This window comes from Myodes glareolus, chromosome 2, assembly GCF_982192425.1.
Source record: "Myodes glareolus chromosome 2, mMyoGla1.1, whole genome shotgun sequence".
Lineage (NCBI taxonomy): Eukaryota > Metazoa > Chordata > Mammalia > Rodentia > Cricetidae > Myodes > Myodes glareolus.
Genome location: NC_142027.1, coordinates 78,680,649 through 78,701,083, shown reverse-complemented (window position 1 = coordinate 78,701,083; position 20,435 = coordinate 78,680,649). Strand labels below are relative to the sequence as shown.

Sequence of the window (20,435 nt, the reverse complement as noted above, 5' to 3'; positions counted from 1 at the left end):
TAAAAGTGTGTGCCACCACTGCCCGGCCTCTTTGACTAACTAGGAGCTTAGCTCTGCACTCTGATCTGTAACACGAAGGCCAGCTTGTTGGGGTTTCCGTCCCGCCCGGTACCCCAACAGCCGGCAAATCCCAAAGAGAAATTACACACAGGACTCCATAAGGTTATAAACTGATTGGCCCTTAGCTCTGGCTACTTATTAGCTCTTATAACTTATGTTACCCCATTATTCTTATCTACGTTAGCCACATGGGCTCAGTACCTTTCTCAGTGTGACAGCTTACATGTTGCCTCTTCGGTGGTCTGGACAGGAATGGCTGAGAGAGAGCTTCTGCTTCCAGAATACTCCCAGTCTCTTTGCTCCACCCCTACTTCCTGTCTGGCTTTCCCGCCTATACTGCCTGCCTGGCCAATCAGCGTTTTATTAAAATATGATTGACAGAATACAGATAATTCTCCCGCACCACTGATCTTCAGGCAAGTTTTATTTGTTAGATCACAAACCAAGTATCACCACCCATCTTAGAGAAATTGACCACCCATCTTAGAGAAATTGACCACCCATCTTAGAGAAATTGCCCTCACAGCGCTTTCCTCTTTGAGAGCAACCATCCCACCCTCAGCAGGTGGTGGTCACTCTTGGGAAACTACTGATGTCTGTACCTCAGTTACTACAGCTCTTGCTTGTCTGCCTGGTTATGACCTCCCTGGGCATCTAGACTCGGGCACTTTCTGACAGCTGGGTCAGAAGGCATTCCTTCAGGTTCTAGCCGGGCAGGAACATTAGCTCAGAACAAACAGGCCAATCAGTTATATGTGTGCAGATCTCTTTCTTGGGCATGGGATAGCCACCACCACCCTGTTCCACATGAATCATCACTGGAAAACGGCAGAGACACAGTGAGTGAAGGAGTTAGTGGAAACAAGAACGCTTCCAAGGGAGGGGCACTCCACAGGGGCGTGGTGCTCCTACCTGCTTATAAATGTCGCGCCAGGAGAGAAGCAGCATTTCCCGGTTTGTCTCTGCTGGCCAGCTCGGCTGCTGTCCGTCACCTCGTTCTTTGCCTGGGAACATGGCCAACAGGAAAATAATCGCAGTATTTGGAGCAACAGGTAATATATATATAGTTGTTGTTTTGTTTTTGTTTTTGGAGACAGGGCTCCTCTGTGTAGCCCTGGCAAAGAATGCATGCTAACTTTGCTCATTTTTCTGACTTCCCGGTTTTAGCTTTGGAAGCCCAGAGGGTGAGCAAAACCAACAGCCCTTAGGAGTTAACCGAACCACATCTTGTACTTAGTGGTTTTGATGTGAGCAGGTTAACTTGACTTACTTTGTAAAAAACAAACTGTCTTAGAAAGTTAAAGATAGCTGACGATATGTCCCGTCGTCCCCCCCCCCCCCCCACATCACCAGCTAACTTCTTGGCACAAGTCTCTTTTGAATCTGATCTCCTTTCCCGCTCATTGTCTGATAAGCTGCAGAAGCAAGCGGGGAGCAGGGACCGTGCAATCCTGGCGAGCACTCAGGTGACGCGAGGTGGCGGTGAGAAGCCTGTGCCTTTTAACTAACCACTCTCCACTCTGCCCCAACAGCTTGAGCCATCTTTGCAAATTGTTAGTCAAATCAGTGTAGACCTCTTAATCAGTGTAGACTCCCAGCCTCTTAATGATCCCTTTGAAAAATGTCAGTGTATGGTGTCTCACTCCAAGGAAAGTACGGTCTTGGTTCATGTCCTCCAAAAACCTCCCACCCCCATGAGAGTACACTGGCTTTCCTTGCTGCTTGCCTTTTTCCTTTAAAATGTTTATTGTAGTACAGTGTGTGTGTGTGCGTGTGTGTGTGTGTGTGTGTGTGCACGAGAGGATTGTGTACGTTGTGCAGCAAGCCACGGAGCCATTCTGCTGGCTTTCCTTGCTGTTTTTCAAATGCACATCCCTTTAGAGCCTATGCACCTGCTCCCCCAGCCTAGAAAGATCTTTCCTGTCACTCTGTTTTCTCCCTCACAGATACCAGGGTCTCCAGGGGGTGTTTCCAGACCTTCATTTGAAACATGAGATTTTGTTCTAGCCAAGTCACCATCTGGACCCTTCCCTACCTGACCCGTCTTTCCTGTCTTTCCACACTGGAAAACAAGCTCCACATGGCCAGGGAGGCAAGTTACTGATGCGCCTAAAGGAAAGAAAACAAAGGAAAAAGAAAAGAAAAAGGGACTGGTGCCTTTTGAGGTGCACAAACCTTTAATCCCAGCACTTGTGAGGCAGGCCCCTCTGTAAATTCAAGGTCAGCCTAGTCTACAACAGAGTGCAAACACAAAAGCCGGGTATGGTGAGATTGTTTTTCCTGAAAAGACAGAAGTTTTGAGCAGAGGAATTGACATAAGTTTCCTGGGGAGTCCAGGAAGGATTCTGGTAGGCCAAGAACTCTGGGAATCTTCGCGGGGTGGACCAGTGCCTGTGGGTTCTGGTCCGCTGAAATCTCTCAAATTTGTTCTGCTCCTCCTGCTGCGGGAGGTGCTGGTCCTGAGTGGGCGCCATTCTTCTTCAGCTTGCTTCTATGTTCCAGCTGTTATTCTGTTCCCACTGCTTTTATAACACACAAATCTTGTCCCATTGAAGAAATTTTTTGTTGTTTTGGTTTGGTTTTTGGTCTTTGAGACAGGGTTGCTTTGTGTTGCTCTGGCTGCCCTGGAACTGGTTCTGTAGACCAGGCTGGCCTGGAACTATTAGTGATCTGCCCGCCTTTGGGATTAAAAGTGTGTGCCACCACTGTCCAGTGGTACATTACTCTTCTCCTCTCAAATCATTCTGGTTTTTAAATAAACTTGTTTAAAACAAAGTCATCCCACAAAAAAAGAAAGGAAGGAAGGAAGGAAGGAAGGAAGGAAGGAAGGAAGGAAGGAAGAAAGAGAGAGAGAAAGACAGAGGGGGCTAGAGAGATGGCTCAGCAGTTAAGAGCACTTGACTGCCCTTCCAGAGGACCTGGGTTCAATCCCAGCACCCACATGGCAGCTCACAACTGTCTGAAGATCCAGTTTCAGGGGATCTGACACAGTCACACCAACACACATAAAATAAAGTTAAATAAACCATAAGAAATATTTTAAAGAAAGAAAGAAAGAAAGAAAGAAAGAAAGAAAGGAAGGAAGGAAGAAAGAAAGAAAGAAAGAAAGAAAGAAAGAAAGAAAGAAAGAAAGAAAGAAAGAGAAGAAAATCCATTGGGTGTTTTGGTAACATGCTCCAGACACCCCAGCATTTGGAAGGCAGAGGCAGAAGTTCAAGGACACCATGGGTTACAGTAAACCAAACCCTATCTCAATGAAAGCAAAAGCAGAACACCAATTAAACCAAAGAGAGAGAGAAAGAAATCAGATGTAGTTTTTTTGTTTATTTGTTTATTTTTGGGGGAGGGGGCGGAAGGTGGTTTTCCAAGACAGGGTTTCTCTGTGTAGCCCTGGCGATCCTGAAACTCACTCTATAGATCAGGCTGGCCTCAAACTCACAGAGATCCGCCTGCCTCTGCCTCTCAAGTGCTGGGACTAAAGGCATACGTGCGCCACCACTGGAGAGACTGTGTTTAAGAGATTTAATTTGTTCCTGAGTTCTGGAAACTCAGTCAGTATCCTTGGACCCTGAGGAATTCTTTCCTAAAAAAAATTTCCACACTTTCATTCTGAAATTCCTCTGGGCTCAGTCTCTTTACCTTTCTTTTTTATTTCCTATTCCTCTGTCTGTCTCTCTCACCCGCTCCAAATGCTGGGGCATAGGCATTGGCTGTCTCTTTAGAAAGTTTTTTTTTTTGAGATAGGGTCTCACAGTCTATACTAGCCTCAGACTTGCAATGTGGCTGAGGCGGCACGAACTTCTGACCTCCTGTGACTGCGTTCTGAGTGCTGAGTCACGCAGGTGTGCACCACCACGCCCGACTTTCAACTTTATTCCTATTACAATACACTTAAGTTTTCAGAGATTCTTCCCGAAAACACTTTCCACCTTCCCCCATGTGCATATGTTTCTGAGACATGATCTCTTGCAGCCCAGCTGACCTGAACTGTGTAAAGATGATGTTACACGGAGTCTCTCTCCTGTTTCGATGTTGCTAGTGCTGGGATTACAGACGGGAGCTTTCCATTCCCGGTTTTATGTGGTGCTGGAAACTGAACCCAGGGCTTTTAGTGCATGCTTAGTTGGGGTTACCATTGCTGTGATGAAACACCATGACCAAAAACAACTTGAGAGGACAGGGTTTATCTGGCTTAGTGTTCATCATTGGAGGCAGGCAGGACAGGAACGCAGCATAGGAACCTGGAGGCAGGAGCTGATGCAGAGGCCATGGAGGGGTGCTGCTTACTGGCTTGCTTCCCATGCCTAGTTCAGTCTGCTTTCTTATAGAACCTGGACAACCAGTCCAGAGATGTCCCTGCCTGTCACGGGGACTAGCTTTGTAGACCAGGCTTGCCTTAAACTCAACCTGTTTCTGCCTTTCAAGTGCTGGGATTAAGGACAGGCAACACCCAGCTTCCCCCCACCCCCCCCAGAAGATCTTGCTACAATGGCCTAACAATCACTGTGCCCAGGCTGATTTTGGGTTTTTAGCAATACTCTTGTCTCAGCTCCCCGCTGAGTAATTCATGCTGGGATTAAGGCCAGTGTCACCAAGTTCAGCTTGTTTGTTTCCTTGGGAATTTTGTATTTATTTACTTACTTATTTTGTTGTTGTCCAGCAGGGTAGTCCAGAGTAGCCTTGAACTCACAATGTATCAAAGCTAATCTTGAGCTCCAGACCCTCTTTTCTCTACCTTCCTAGTACTGGTATTTCAGGTGTGTGTTACCACACCCTGCTGATGCTGAGACTTGAATATTCTACCAATAAACTACACCACAGCCTAGATATATTTGGGATGCAAATTCTCCCACCTTGGGTGTTTCTCCCCTCAACTATTCCCTCCCCTTTGCTGATTCTGTTTTCTTTTTATTGATTTATTTTAGTTTTAATTTCCATGGGGAGGTTTCTTTCAAACATCTGGTAAATTGGGGCTACCTATTCATTCACCCCTAACCAATTTGCTACTGGTCACCAAGCCTGTGAAATGGTAGTTTTTTGTCTAGGGTCAGATCAGTGATACATCAGGTAGGTCCCACAAAAAGACAGCTGAGAACAGTTTTATAAGTCAGGCGTAGTGGCGCTTGCCTATGCCCCAGCATTTAGTAAATTCAAGGCTAGACTCTTTCTACAAAGAATGCAGGAACATAGCAACTCGTCCTAAGGATCAACGAATGAGATTGTAAGAGGCTGCTGGGCAGCGCTAGCGCACACCTTTAATCTAGCACTCAGGAGGCAGAGGCAGGCAGATCTCTGTGAGTTTGAGGCCAGCCTGGTCTACAGAGTGAGTTCTAGGACAGAGAAACCATATCGCAAAACAGATTAGATGATTAGAAGATCCTATTACAAATGACCACGGATGGCAAAGCAACAGCAAAGGGTAAACCTTATGAAAGTTTTGAAAATGTTTTATGAATATAGACTAAGCTTGGAGAGACGCGGCTCAGTAGAAAAGCATTTGCTAAGCATATCTGAAGCCCTGGGTTAATCCTCAGCACTGGAAAAAGCTGAATAGACATAAATAAATATAACTAGAGAAAGAGAGAGAGAGAGAGAGAGAGAGAGAGAGAGAGAGAGAGAGAAAATCATTCAAAGTGTGGGAACTAAAAACCAAAAAAACAAAACAAAACAAAACCCAATCTATAGTATCTATGCCTGCATAATCGTGTTTAATTGTTTAACTGGAGTCTGTACCTCACCACATGACTTGTTCTTTTTCCTCCAGCCTCTCCTGTCCCTCTCCCTCTTATGGCCTGGATAATTTGAAAACCATGGGATGCCTAAAGTTCCTCGTGGTACCTACAGAAGGGGGTCCTTCAGTAATAGCTCCACGTGCCGCTGGGATCTTCTGACTCTTCTAGCGAGCATTTTTATTTGTGTGCTTCTTTCTGACCTTGTGCTTCTTCTTCTCTGACCTTGCAGGGGCTCAGGGTGGCTCTGTGGCCAGGGCCATTCTGGAGAACAAACACTTTGCAGTGAGAGCGCTGACCAGGAATGTGACTCAGAAAAACGCCCTAGCGTTTCGGGACCTTGGCGCCGAGGTGGTCAGGTGCGACCTGGATGACGCTGCGTCTGTGGGCCCATGGAGCCTTTGTGGTGACCAGCTTCTGGGACCACCTCAGCAAAGAGAAGGAAGTTTGTCAGGTGGGAGCTGAAGCATCCTTCTTTCCCTTTTAAGGCCCTTCTTCTTCCCCCACCTACTTTGTCTGTGCTAGTCTCAGTTTGGACCCCAAAGCAAACCTCACTTCGCAACATCCCCTTGGCACTTAGGAAATATGTGCATGTTAGGTACTCGCTGAAGGCTGGTAAATGTAATGTTATATGGCACCTGTTGAAAGCTGAAGACTTGGGGTATTTGAGGAGAACTGCTTTGTAGCACGAATAATAAAAACCCAGAGACAGATATTGGGGTTCAACTTGAAGATCAGAAAAGAAAAGCAGTCAACCACTGAAATCTTCAGACTGAAAGAGAGTGAGTTCCTGTCTCATCCCACTTTTTAAATTTTTTTTTATTTATTATTATTTTGGTTTTTCGAGACAGGGTTTCTCTGTAGCTTTGGAGACTGTCCTGGAACTAGCTCTTGTAGACCAGGTTGGCCTCAAACTCACTGAGATTCGCCTGCCTCTGCCTCCCGAGTGCTGGGATTAAAGACCTGCGCCACCACTGCCCAGCCTCTAAGGCTAACTAGTGCAGCTGCTGGGAATAAAGGTGTGTGCCACCACTGCCTGGTCTGCATGGCTGACTGGTCTGGCTGCTTTGCTGATCTTCAGACAAGCTTTATTTATTAAAACACAAATAATATACCACTGTACTGCTTCATAGAGCCAGTCATTAAATCCTCCACTTATTACAGTTTGTAAGTGGAGGGCAGGGATGTCCCATACCGAGGTTACTTTGACAGCAAATGGGAAGATAAAACATGACCATAAAAGAAAACATTTATAAATATATATGAAATGTATTTATACTTCAATAAGAGACTATGGGGATGAGTTGGTGAAGGGTACAAAGAAAACGTAATTAGCAAGCAGGGGAATCGAGTAAAGGCTCCAGGGAGAGGATTGTGTGGGAAGTGCGTGCACCGGAAACGTGTGCCGTGACTCAACTGTGTGGGAAGTGCATGCGCCGGAAACGTGTGCCGTGACCCAACTGTGTGGGAAGTGCGTGCACCGGAAACGTGTGCCGTGACTCAACTGTGTGGGAAGTGCGTGCACCGGAAACGTGTGTCGTGACTCAGATCATCCCACTGAGCAGACACTGAGCAGAGATCACACCCCAGCCACGGCAGTGGATGAGGGTAAAGGGACTGAGCCTTTGCACTGTAGCGGAAGAGAGCTCTATGTGCAGGTCGTGTGTACACAAGAGGAGAGGAGACAACGCTACATCCTTACTGTCAGAAACATTCTGTATGGACAGCTCAGCTGTCATTCCGAAATGACAAAATTCGGAAAAACAGAGACAGGGCAGAGAAATGGTTACTGAATTGCTCTTGCCACTTAATGTTCACTGGATTAACTTTGGGATGCCCTAGTGTTATGCTCTGGGAGGGAGTGTGCATGTGCTTTGTCACTGAACTCCATCCTCGACTTTCTTTTTTTTAACTTTTTATTTTGAGATTTTGATTTATGATTGTCCTGCCACAGGCACCCAAGGAGTTGGGATTTCAGGGCTGTACCACCAGATCCAGTTTCCCTGCTTGCCCCTTAAAAGTATTTCTTGAATTCTTCTTTACTTTTTTATTTTTATTTATTATTTTTTTTCAAGGCAGGGTTTTTCTCTATGTAGCCCTGGCTGTCCTGGAATTCACTCTGTAGATCAGTCTGGGCTCAAACTCAGAGATCCACCTGCCTCTGCCTCCTGAGTGCTGAGATTAAAGGCGTGCGCCATCACTGCCTGATATATTTCTTGAATTCTAATTCTGACATTCACTCACACATACATATGTGCAGACACCCACCCACCTACTCACACACACACACACACACACACACACACACACACACACAACCTGAACCTGAGGTTGCTTGTCATTTCTTAGCTTCACTTTTCCCGACTGCTATGGGAGATTTTATAGGTAAAGGTGAGATTGCAATAGTGAGGGAGAGAGGGAGGGAGGAAGGGGAAGGGAGGAGGGTAGGGAGAGCTGGAAATTTAGAACTCAAAACAAAACAGAGAATCCATAAGCCAGGCGTGGCGGGGGGAGTGAGAAAATAGACATTTATGTGTGTATGTGTCCCTCCACTTGGCCCACAAAGTCCAACTGGTGTGCAGACACCAGAAAAAAAAATAAATTACATTTGAGTGCAAAGGCTTGAATTTTGCCCCTCAGGGGAAGCTGGTGGCAGATATCGCCAAGCGCCTGGGCCTGAAACACGTGGTGTACAGCGGTTTGGAGAACGTGGATCGGTTGAGCGGGGGCAAGCTGAAGGTGCTGCACTTCGACGGGAAGGGGGAAGTGGAGGAGTATTTCTGGTCCATTGGCGTTCCCATGACCAGCATCCGCCTGGCAGCTTACTTTGAAAACTTCCTCACCATGTGGAAGCCGGTGAAAAGCCCTGATGGCTCCTATACCTTAGGTAAATGCCAGGTTGCCGTGAAGGTACACCGACATCTGGCCGCCTGCCTCTTCCCTTGTCTCCTGTTTTCCCCCCATTCCCTTTCCTGATCCTCTCCAGTGGACACACTGGTGCTCTTGGCTCTGTGTGACCTGTTTAGAGGGCCACTGAGCTGCCCTAGACCTGCCCATGGCAGTCATGCCCCCAGGGACTGAGACTGGACCTGGCGGGAAGCACACAGGTGACGTGATCTTTTCAGCCCACCATGCTGACACTCCCTGTGTGTGTAGTTAACTCTGTCCGCAAGCCTCAGCTTCCTCGTGTCTCCTGGAAAGGCTGAACAAGATGGACACTAAGAGTCCTCACTGCTCTTCGGCAGCAGGCGAGAACAAGATCCCATCCTCAGAGGTAGTCTCAGGAGATGGGTCCCCAGCCTGCTCCAGCACGGACTGCATAGATCTTATAATCTGTGGCTTAGAGGAGCCCTGGGCGAAGAGGTAATGGCCACTTCCCTACAGGATCCCAAATATTCAGGCTGCAGCACTGGGTGTCCCTGTGATGGGAATAGCTGACATTCCCAAAGGAACCCCAGCTTGTTACAACTTTGTGAGAACTAGTGACTGCATGGTTCTGTGACCTTCATGATCCTGTGACCTTCATGGTTCTATGACCTTCTTAGCTCTGCTCCCCGCAGTGACCTCTTCCCATGGCCCCTGCTTGTCACACCTCTAGTTTATGGGGTTAGAGTTGATGAAGTGACTAGCTCTGGCTGGAGGACCTGCTGAGGGTGTGATACTATGATTTATTTTTCATTTGTTTTTTTGAAACTAGCACTGCCTATGGGGGATGTGCCAATGGACGGGATCTCCGTCGCCGACGTTGGAGCTGTTGTTTCTAGCATTTTCGCTTCTCCAGAGGAGTTTGTCGGCAAGGCTGTGGGCCTCAGTGCAGAGGCCCTAACAATACAGCAGTACGCTGACACTTTGTCCAGAATTCTGGGGAAGGACATCCGAGATGCAAAGGTACGTCCTTGTGTTGTTTGAGACAGGGGTTGCTTCCTTTTTCTTTTAAAAATTTATTTATTTATTTATCTATTTATTTTATTGTGTGTGTGCTCATACACATGCCATATTGTGTGTGTGGATGTCAGAGGACAACCCGTAGAAGTCAGTTCTTTTTCTTTTTAATAACTTATTCTTATTTCATGTGCTTTCATGTTTTACCTGCATGTATGTTCGTGTGAAGATGTTGGCTTCTCAGAAACTGCAGTTACGGCAGCTCTGAGCTGCCACGTGGGTGCTGGGAATTGAACCTAGGTTCTATTGGAAGAGCAACCAGTGCTCTTAACCACTCTACCATCTCTCTGGCCCCCAGAAGTCGGTTCTTGTAGGTGGAGTTTTTGTCAGGACTGCCTGTTAGTTCTGTCCTGCCAGCCTGCTCCCAAATAACACAGAGACTTAATATTAAGTATAAATGTTTGCCGGGCAGTGATGGCGCACACCTTTAATCCCAGCACTTGGGAGGCAGAGGCAGGTGGATCTCTGTGAGTTCAAGGCCAGCCTGGTCTATAGAGCAAGTTCCAGGACAGGAACAAAGTTACACAGAGAAACTCTGGCTTCAAAAACCAAAAACCAAAAAAAAAAAGAAAGAAAAATAGAAAAAGAAAAAATTATGAATGATAAATGCTTGGTCAATAGCTTAGACTTGTTTCTAACTAGCTCTTATAACTTAAATTAACCCATTTCTACTTATTTACTTGCTGCCACGTGGCTCATGGCTCATGACTTCATTTTGGACACATCCTGTTTCCTCTGTGTCTAGCCTGCATCTCCCTGACTTCTGTCCTTTTTCCTCCCCGGATTCTCTCTGCCCCACAAATCCTGCCTAGCCACCAGCCAGCCAGTTCTTTACTAACCAATGAGAGCAGTCCGTGCTTACAGTGTACAGCAGGGTTATTCTGCCGCGAGTGCTCACCTTCTACCACATGTGGCCCACAGGTTAAGCTCAGGTTGTCAGGCTTGGTGGCGAGAGCCTTTTCTTCCTGGGTCACCTCATGGGCCCAAGACAGGGTTTAAGTAGGTGCAGGTGGTCCTTAAACTTGGAGTAAACATCCTGTCTCAGACTCCCTCGTGTTGGCATGACGGCTGGCTCCAAAGGCGAAGTCTTTGGTGATCAGTGTGACCACAGGAGGCCACCTCAGCTAACACCTTACTGATGTATACATTCATTGATGGGTTTTAGGGGGTGAACCCAGGCTGTATTGTCAGAAGACAGTGGAGAGAGAGCTACGCTAACAGACCTTCACGTCTGTATGGCTTTATTTCTCCGGCTTTAGATTCATGGGCTTGTTACGACGTACACGAAAGTGCTGTTGTGTGGAAGGGGTTTAGAATCCGAAGACCAAGGTGCAACTTTCTCACCTGCGCTGTTCCAGCAACCCTCACTGGCTGTCACTGCAGATGGGAGAAGCGGGTGCAGGTGGGGGCCGGGAACATAACGCATTTCAGTCTCTCAGCTTCGGCTTCCTCACTTGTATATCGGCACTATGGTGCCCACCTCAGAGTGCTTTGGTGAAAATGAGACAGGATATAGTTAGAGTCTACCTTGGTGATCAGCACACAGTAGGGCAGCATCAAGTCCTGTGTGCCCAGTGCTAACGTGGAGGAATTTATAGGGCAATGAGTGTGACGATGTTGGGACACATAGTGGCACAATGATCATCCCTCCAGGTGCCTAATCGTGTTGTCCAGACTATTCTGTGGGGGCCAAGAGCACATTTCATGTAAAGAATGGGTTCCAGGGCCGCAGGGGTGACTCAGTGGTCAGCGTCTTGCTGCTGTTCTTCGGGAGAGCTGGAGTGTGTCTCCTAGTATTCACAATGGGAGGCTCACAATCACCTGTAACTACAATGTAGGCAGCCATTTCCCAAATAGCCATCCAGAGTCTTAATATTAATTACAAATGCTTGGGCGATAGCTCAGACCTGTCAGTAACTAGCTCTGACAAGTTAACCATTTCTATTCATCTGTGTGCTGCCCCCAGGCTCGTGGGTTTCACTTCGATCCGATTTTGTGTGTTCAACTTGTTCTCTCTCTGGCTGGCGGCTCCTCTGGCCCCACCCTTCTTCATCCATCACTTTCAGTTTGGCTTCCCAACTGAATAACTTTATCCAGTTATATAATAAGTTTATCCAATAACTTTATCCTATTCGGCTACTAGCCAGTAAGCTCTTTATTAAACCAACCCTAACGACATATATTCACACAGTGTACTGAGAGATTATTCCACAGGCTCCAGCTCTGGGGGGACCTGCCATTCCCTTCCTTCCTTCTTGGGTACCCTCAAACACACACATGAGCACATACATACAGATCCATACTAAAATAAATCTTTTTTATTATTATTGTTTTATTTTATTTTTATTATTACAAATTTCCACCTCCTCCCCTCCTCTCACTTCTCTCCCACTCTTCCCCCTCCCTCTCCAGTCCTAGGAGAAGGCAGGGTACCCTGCCCTGTGGGAAGTTCAAGGCCCTCCCCTCTCCATCCAGGTCTAGGAAGGTGTGCATCCAAATAGAATAGGATCCCAAACAGCCAGTCCATGCAGTAGAATCAAATCCCAGTGCCATTATCATAGGCTTCTCAGTCAGCCCTCATTGTCAGCCATATTCAGAGAGTCGGGTTTGATCACATGCTCATTCAGTCCCAGTCCAGCTGGATTTGGTGAGCTCCCATTAGAACAGGCACACTGTCTCAGTGGGTGGACCAACCCCACGCAGTCCTGACTTCCTTACTCATCTTCTCCCTCCTTCTGCTCTTCATCTGGACCTTGGGAGCTCAGTCCAGTGCTCCAAATTGGGTCTCTGTCTCTATCTCCATCCATCACCGGATGAAGGTTCTATGGTGATATGCAAGATATTCATCAGTGTGGCTATGGGACAAAGCCAGATCATGCACCCTCTCCTCTGCTGCCCAAGGACCTAGCAGCGGACATCTCCTTGGACCTGGGAACCCCTCTAGAGCCAAGCCGCTTGCCAACCCTAAAATGGCTCCTTTAACTACCTCCTTTCCTGCTCCCATATCCACCCTTCCTCCATATCAATCATCCCACTCCCCCAAGTTCTCCCCAATCCTCCCCTTCTCCCTTCTCTCTCTCCCTCTCCCCTTTCCCCACCCCACCCCCATGCTCCCAAAACTGGAAGTAGATAAAATAAATTTTAAAAAGGAAGGGGTTTGAAGAGACTCTTGAGGACGCTTAGTGAGCCCTTCGTAACCGGCAGTGCCATGGTTGTTGTAATAAAAAAAGTAGCGCGCGAGGAAGATGTCATGTGACAGAGCTCAGGTGCAGATTTTTTTTTTTTTTTTTAAACTGGGGAAAAGTGAATGGGAAAAGGGGGGAGGGGAGATCAGCCTCCGGGGACCGGAGGGGCAGAAGAGAGACAGACGGGGAGAAAGAGACGGGGGTGGGGGTGGGGGGGGCTTTTAAAAGGGAACGCAGATGTGCAAAGGAGGTGCCCTTAGTGGCTCCAGCTGGGGACGCATGCCTCAGGGTCAGACCAGTACAGATGCCTGAGTACTAACAATGAGTCCCAGATGAGGTGTCTGGTCAGAAGTGTGGCAAGGACAGCGCTTTACAGACAAGTGGGGGAGGCTTGGTACCATTTCTCCACACAGGTGTTGATGGGGTGGGGGACGGAAGAGACTTTTCAGATGGTACAGTGACCGAGCCAGATATATGCGACAGAAAATATACGGCCCGCCAAAGCCTTGAGTATTTATGTGCGGCCCTCGAAGAGAAAGTTGATCTATTCTGGGTGTCTTGTATTCTGCTGCTGTGGTAAAAATGCTCTGACAAAAGCAACCTACGGGGGGCCAAGGGCTTATTCGGCTCACAGCTCCAAGTTACAGCCCAGCCTTGCTGGGAAGTCACAGGGGCGGGAACTCCAAGCAGCTGGTCACATTCTATCCACAATCAACAGCAGAGAGTAACAAATTAACTCACGCAAGTTAGTGCCCAGCTTTTTTTTTTTTTTCTTTTCATTCTGTGCAGGACCCAGTCAATGAAATGGCTGCCTTCCTTCTTTTAGGGTGAGCCTTCTAAATCGACCCAGTTAAAGTAATCCTTCAGGGGCACGCCCACAGGGCAAGCTAATCCAGACAATCCATCACTAATTGAAAGTTGATGAACTTCCTGGGTGATTCTAGACAGTTAAACTAACCACGCCGGCATGGTGGCTCATACACCTGTAATGCCAGCCCGTGGGATGTGGGTAGAGGAAGATTTTTGTGAGTTGCAACCTGAGCTGTAGGGTGAGACCGTTTCTCCACATCCCACCCCAAAAGAGAGTTTACTGAAGCCAGGCAGTGGTGGCCCACGACTTTAATCCCAGCATTTGGGAGGCAGAAGCAGTCCGATCTCTGTGAGTTCAAGGTCAGCCAGACTTACAGAACAAATTCCGGGACAGTCAGGACTACACAGAGAAACCTTGTCTTGAAAAGCAAAACAAAACATAAAAAAAAATAAAGTTTACTGACCCCAGTTCTTGAATATCCGCATTCCCCTCAGAAATGGAAGGTATCTTCTTGTGTGCATCAGCTCTTGGTATAGTGAATCATTTGGACAGGGGGGTTGCATAGGGGCTTTAACACACACACACACACACACACACACACACACACACACACACACACGGTCACCCTGGCCAGCCACTCACAGGGAGGGGTGTTAGCTGTTTGAACTTCCAATTTACTTTGGGTGTTAGAATTGTGAGAACACTAATAATTTTTTTTTGTTTTTTTTTAAATTCTGGAAAACCATGATAGGGTGTCAATCAAGACATAAAACATCTGTTATCTTCAGCAAGGTGTGGTGGTGGCACACACCTTTAATCCCAACAATCAGGAGCCAAGGGCAGGTGATCTGTGAGTTCAAGGTCAGCCTGGTTCACAGAGTGTGTTCCAGAACTGCCAAGGCTACACAGAGAAACCCTGTCTTGAAAAACAGACAAAGAAACAAAACCAAAACAAACAGAACAACTGTATCTTTGAAGTAGGTATCTCTGAAACCACAAGAAATTTCATAGAGGAAGCTAAGTTCTTCGAAGCTTAGGAAGGCAGTCTTCCCCTCAAAGGTAGGTTCCTGAGACATCTTGCAGGGTCTTGTCCATAAATATATTTCCCAGTGGTCTGTCTCCTGGGATGTTCACACTGGGTCTTGTTTTCTTTTTGTCTTGATGGTCTAACCCGTAAACGGAGAAGACAGAGAAAAGGGGTATATGGGTAGAGAAAATGGGTAAAAGAATGTGTGGTATATTCATTCTTATGGGGCTTAGTAAACACAGTTTTCGGTGGCTCCAGATCTTCCTAGCATTTTAGACGGATACCTGGTCCCTGGATGTTCTTGGAACATTTATCTGTTTTACAGGATGGTTAATACCGGTCTGTCTTGATAGTTACTACTAAGTCTGTCCTGAAGACAAGACCACATTTGCCCTTAGTTAGCAAAACATTTAGGCATTATGTTGATTTTGAGAAGGATGCATCTGGCCACAAGGTGGCGCTCCAGCCCTCCCAATTTATTCAGGGTAAGCAAAGTCTACCATGCTCTCACTAATTGTTCAGAGCTGCCTGAACTGTCTGTCCAACCCTTGGGGAAACATGGATCCCTCAGAAAGTGAGTTGCAAGAGAACAGATCTCAAAAATCTTTAAAAATCTGCAGGAACAGATCCCTATTTTATGAGATTTGTTAGTTGTCATAGATACAAGACGACAGTGTGACTTAAAGAGACAGAGTTCCATGCTCCTAACAAATATTATTCTGTTTCCAAACTCAAAGTTTTAAACATTTTTCTAATTAAAAATATGTTTCTTTCAACATTTTTGTTTATGTGTGTGTGTCGTGTATTTGTGGGAAGACAGAAGGACGGCTCACTGTGAAGGCTGAGAACCAGCCTCAGGTTTTCTCAAGAGCAGTATCCATTTTTAACCACTGAGCCATCTCTTTAGCCCTTGTCTTTCTAATTTCACAAATATCAAATGGTTATTACAGTGGCTGAAGCAATTATGAAAAAGAAAATAGCCAGGCAGTGCTGGTGCCTGCCTTTGATCCCAGCACTCAAGAGGCAGAGGCAGGCAGATCTCTGTGAGTTTGAAGCCAGTCTGGTCTACAAAGAAAGTTCCAAAACAGTCAGAGCTGTTACACAGAGAAACCCTATCTCAAAAACACAAACAAAAGACAAAAAGAAGGAAAAAGATAATAAAACCCATCCAGCTTAATCTCTGAGCAATAACAAGTAAGATCTGCTGGCTTATCCCAATCCTTTTCCAGTATATGTAAAACCATATGTAACATGAGGGCCGGCTTGTTGGGGTTTCTGTCCCGCCCAATACCCCACAACCAGCAAGTCCCAGAGAAAATCAATCACACAGAGATCTCTTACTATAAGTTATAAAGCTAATTGGCCCACTAGGTCAGGCTACTTATTAGTTCTTATAACTTATCTTAACCCATTATTCTGATCTATGTTAGCCATATGGCTTGGTACCTTTTTCAGCTGTCAGCTCACATGTTGCTTCTTCGGTGGTCTTGGCAGGAAAGGCAGAGGAAGCTTCCTGCTTCCCAGAATATCCCTGTTCTCATCGCCCCACCTCTACTTCCTGTCTGGTTGACCCACCTATACTTCCTGCCTGGCCAATCAGCGTTTTATTAAAAAACATGATTGACAGAATACAGACAATTCTCCCGCACCACTTCCCCTTCTTCTTCTTTTTTTTTTTTTAAAAAAAGGAAAATATCCATAGTCCATTTTTTGGGAATGTGGGCGTAGAATTCAAGGCTACTTCCAGCTGGTTGAGGGCGCTGATGATCTTATGGGGACCTAAAGAAAATTTAGAGTTATAATCAAGTTCTGGCTGGAGTATCCTGTGAGTCTTGATCATCTCAGGCAGCAGTCTTGAATCTATTCTGGGTGTAGAATTCAGACATCCAGGCCATCTGTTCCTAGAGGAGATTTCTCGGGTGGTCTTCCTTGATCAAATCTGATTTTTCTTAGCTCAGAATGAATCCATAACCTCTCATTTTCTGTGGAAACAAAAACAAAATCTCTTCTCCAAAGTAGCATACCTTTTGACTTCAATTTTGAAGCCAAGGTATTTTCAAAATATCTATCTTGGAGTAATTAAGAAGCATTTATAAGCAAATATCTTTTAGCAGCTGTTGCTCCTTCCTTAGCATTCAAACAATTCAAAGAGAGCATAATAATACACAGTATCAAGATTCTCTGTATATTTTTCATCTTTATGCAGCTTTATTTTAACCTCTATTTCTTTTATTTTTTCTTTTAACTTTTGGCTTTTTGAGACAGGTTCTCTGTATATATCTTTGTCCTGGAATAACTCTGTAGACCAGGCTGTCCTTGAACTCACAGAGATCCCTCTGTCTCTGCCTCCCCAGTGCTGGGCTCAAAGGTGTTTGCTACCACACCTTGAACTCACAGAGACCTGTCTGCTCAGCCTCCCAGTACGTAAAACAGCGTTCAGTGCCATTTCATCCAATGTTATGAACACTTCTCTATTTTGCTAAACTTCTTCAAATATATTAATATGATAATATGTTTTTATTGTTCTGTTGCTCCTGCATCTTCTTTCTTTTCCCCTTTCCTGATTTTTATTTCTTTGAGACAAGCTGGCCTGGGACTCACTCTGTAACACAGACTTGCCTCAGCATCACAGTGGTCCTCCAAGAGCTAGAACGGGGACTTTCATTATTAAAAATGCCATGCAATAATCATGACTCTATCGATTTGCTTTGAATGTGGAGGAAGCTTATTGCCGGGTCGAGGTACACACCAAGAGACAAGCACAGGCCTCTCAGGACACAGAAGCCACACAATTGTGGTTGTCCATGCATTTTTATTTCTCACACACATTTCTTTTCTGTTTTTAGAGACAAGGTTTCTCTGTGTAACAACCCTGGCTACCCTGGAACTCTGTCTGTAGACCAGGCTGGTCTCAAACTCACAGAGATTCACCTGCCTCCCAAGTGCTGGGATTAACAGTGAACACCACCACTGCCCAGCCTCACATTTATTTTCCTAAGAACAAGTGAGTGAAGGGCCAATAAGATGGCTCTGTAGGGGAGGGTGCTGAGAACAACCCCATGACCTATGAGATGGCTCTATAGGGGAGGGCGCCAAGAACAACCCCATGACCTATGAGATGGCTCTGCAGGGGAAGGCGCTGAGAACAACCCCATGACCTATGAGACTGCTCTGCAGGGGAGGGCGCCGAGAACAACCCCATGACCTGAGTTTGATCCCCTGGATTCTCAGGTGGCGGGAGAGAGCTGACTCTGGCAGCTTGTTCTCTCACTCCCACACTGATGTTGCACATGCATTCATATGTGTGTGTGTATACATACATACATATATATATAATGTATGTATACACACACGTACATACATACATACATGCAAATTGTTTAAATGGAATAAAACCCAACTGGAACTGTAAGGCCACAGTTCATCTCTGCAGGGAGGACAGATGATATTCATCAGATATTAAGATGATACCCATTTCTTCAATAGAGGCAGTTAGGCATCTATTTAGTGTCAGGCAGGAGTCAGGGACAGAAGGCATCTCAGTAAGCAAGGGATATGCTCCATTGTTGCTGGGCCTCCATGGTTCTGGCATGGGCTAGAATGATTGAAGGGGGAAAAAAAATCCAGATCTCTAGCCATGAAGGGGGAAATGGATGGGATATCACCGAGTAAAGAGTCGGTGTGATGGGGGGTAACGCCCATGTAGCCGGGAGGGCAGACCATCCCGGGGCCTGCTCAGGCAATCCAGAAGAGACGTAGAGGGATCATTCTGAAGATGCTCAGATTTACCTTATCCAGATGCCTGGACCTAAGACAGCTGTGCCTTCAGCATCGTCAGCTGGCACATGGGTGTAACACCACCACGGAACCTGTGATCAAACACTGATCAAATACATCAATAACTATTTCCACTGAGTACCACACTTAAAGACTATATAGAGTTTCACACAGTTTGGATCAGAATTTACCATCCAATCAGCTCATCAGTCAGCTTCCTGACAAACGATGTGAGAGGTACTTCAGAGGTCCTTAAATTTTGGAGCTAAGAATGAGGGCCTGCATCAATACTGAGATGAATACGTACAACTATTGCAAACCATAATATTTACTGCTTTCTTCCTTCTTCTTAAAAGATCACCCCAGAAGCTTATGAGAAGCTGGGATTCCCTGGAGCGGACGAATTGGCCAACATGTTTCGTTTCTATCATATGAAGCCCAACCGTGACATCAAGCTTACCCACCGTCTAAACCCCAAAACCAGAAGCTTCAGCCAGTTCATCTCAGACAACCAGGGAGCCTTTAAAGACTTGTGAAGCGCCTCAGCTGTTGAGGTGGCATGGCTTCCTGTCTCTCAGGTCATGCTGTCCTTGCGACACAACACTCCCCTTTACAGAGCAGCTAGGCTGGGGAGGCAAATATCTGCACCACCCGAGGGTTCCCTCTGCCTTCTTTCTGGGGGATACACTGCCCTGGGATCCAACACAGCAGTTTGATTCTCTTCAAACCTTCCAGCTAGTAATTAATGGTGTTAGAGCTGCTTGGTAAATTGAGAAGTCCTGGAATACATTGCCTTCTCCAGATCTTTCTCTCCAAGATCCAATTTGTCTCAAAAAGGCTCGTGTGATGAACTCAGAGGATCTCCCTTACTATAGGTGGGAGGCCACTTAGCTTTCTTCTGAATGAGGGATTCCCTTTTGAAATTTCCCTAGCAGCTGTTTTCTCAGGTGTATCTCAAAACTTTCAGCAAATCAAAAACAACCTAAGTGACCATCAAAAGATGGATAGATAGACAAGCATAATGTTTTAATGTATAGTGAAATAGTATTTGACCCTAAAAAGGAATGAAGTACTAATGTATACTACAACATGCTGAGCTTTGAAAATATTGAACTGAAAAAAAAGTCAGACAGCAAGATAAATATTGAATGATTCCAATTATGAGGAATACCTAGATGGGCAACTTAACCGATAAAGAAAAGGTTTATGAGAGGGGCAAGGAGGGAGTGAGCCACTGCTCAGTGGTTACAGGGTTTCTATTAAAGGTGGTGAAAAGGTGTGGACAACAGAGGCCACAGCTACACTATATTGTCAATGCAGTTACGGCCAATGAATTGTATGCTTGAAATGACAAATTGTGAATATACCATTGCATATACTTATGCCCCAATAAAAATTTTTCCAAAATGTAAGTGTTACGGCTCTGAAGGGAAAGATATCCTCACAGCTGGGAGCCAAGGAATATCATGAAGTCACACAGCATAACAGACCTCATACAAGACATTTATTGGGAAAGACACAAGAGGGTGGCTGCCTCTGCTTGGGAAAGGAGCAGCCGAGAACTGAGCAGGAGGCAGGCTTAAACAGGGCTTCTTGGGGGAGGGGTAGAGTTTTCCAGGGTGGGGATTGGTGGGATTTCAAGTCCCAAGCTTGAGTGCGCTCGGGGATTGGAGGGTTTTCAAAACCGGGAAGTGAGCTTGAACTTTTTACCCTTCACAAGCAGCTATAACATGAGCAGGTGGTTGAAGATCACACGCAAAGCTTTATGCTGGTGGTCAGACTAGCAAGCAGGAAACTGGCTGCGCAGTTTCAGTGCAGGTAGCCTGAAAGTCTATTTGTTTATTATTATCAGTGAGTGTGGGTGTGGATGTACGTGCCACAGAACATGTGGAGGCTGGAGGGCA

At 46.1% G+C, this 20,435-nt stretch overlaps 1 protein-coding gene across 1 annotated transcript; it reads left to right on the top strand.

Annotated features, from left to right (window-relative positions):
• Nucleotides 1-964: 964 nt before the first annotated feature.
• LOC125413195 (nmrA-like family domain-containing protein 1) lies at nt 965-19,943 on the top strand. Its single transcript, XM_048454392.3, is given in 6 exon segments — nt 965-1,112; nt 6,022-6,175; nt 6,177-6,243; nt 8,430-8,676; nt 9,487-9,677; nt 18,888-19,943. Coding segments are annotated over 6 exon segments (969 nt in total). The 5' UTR covers nt 965-982; the 3' UTR covers nt 19,068-19,943.
• Nucleotides 19,944-20,435: the final 492 nt, after the last annotated feature.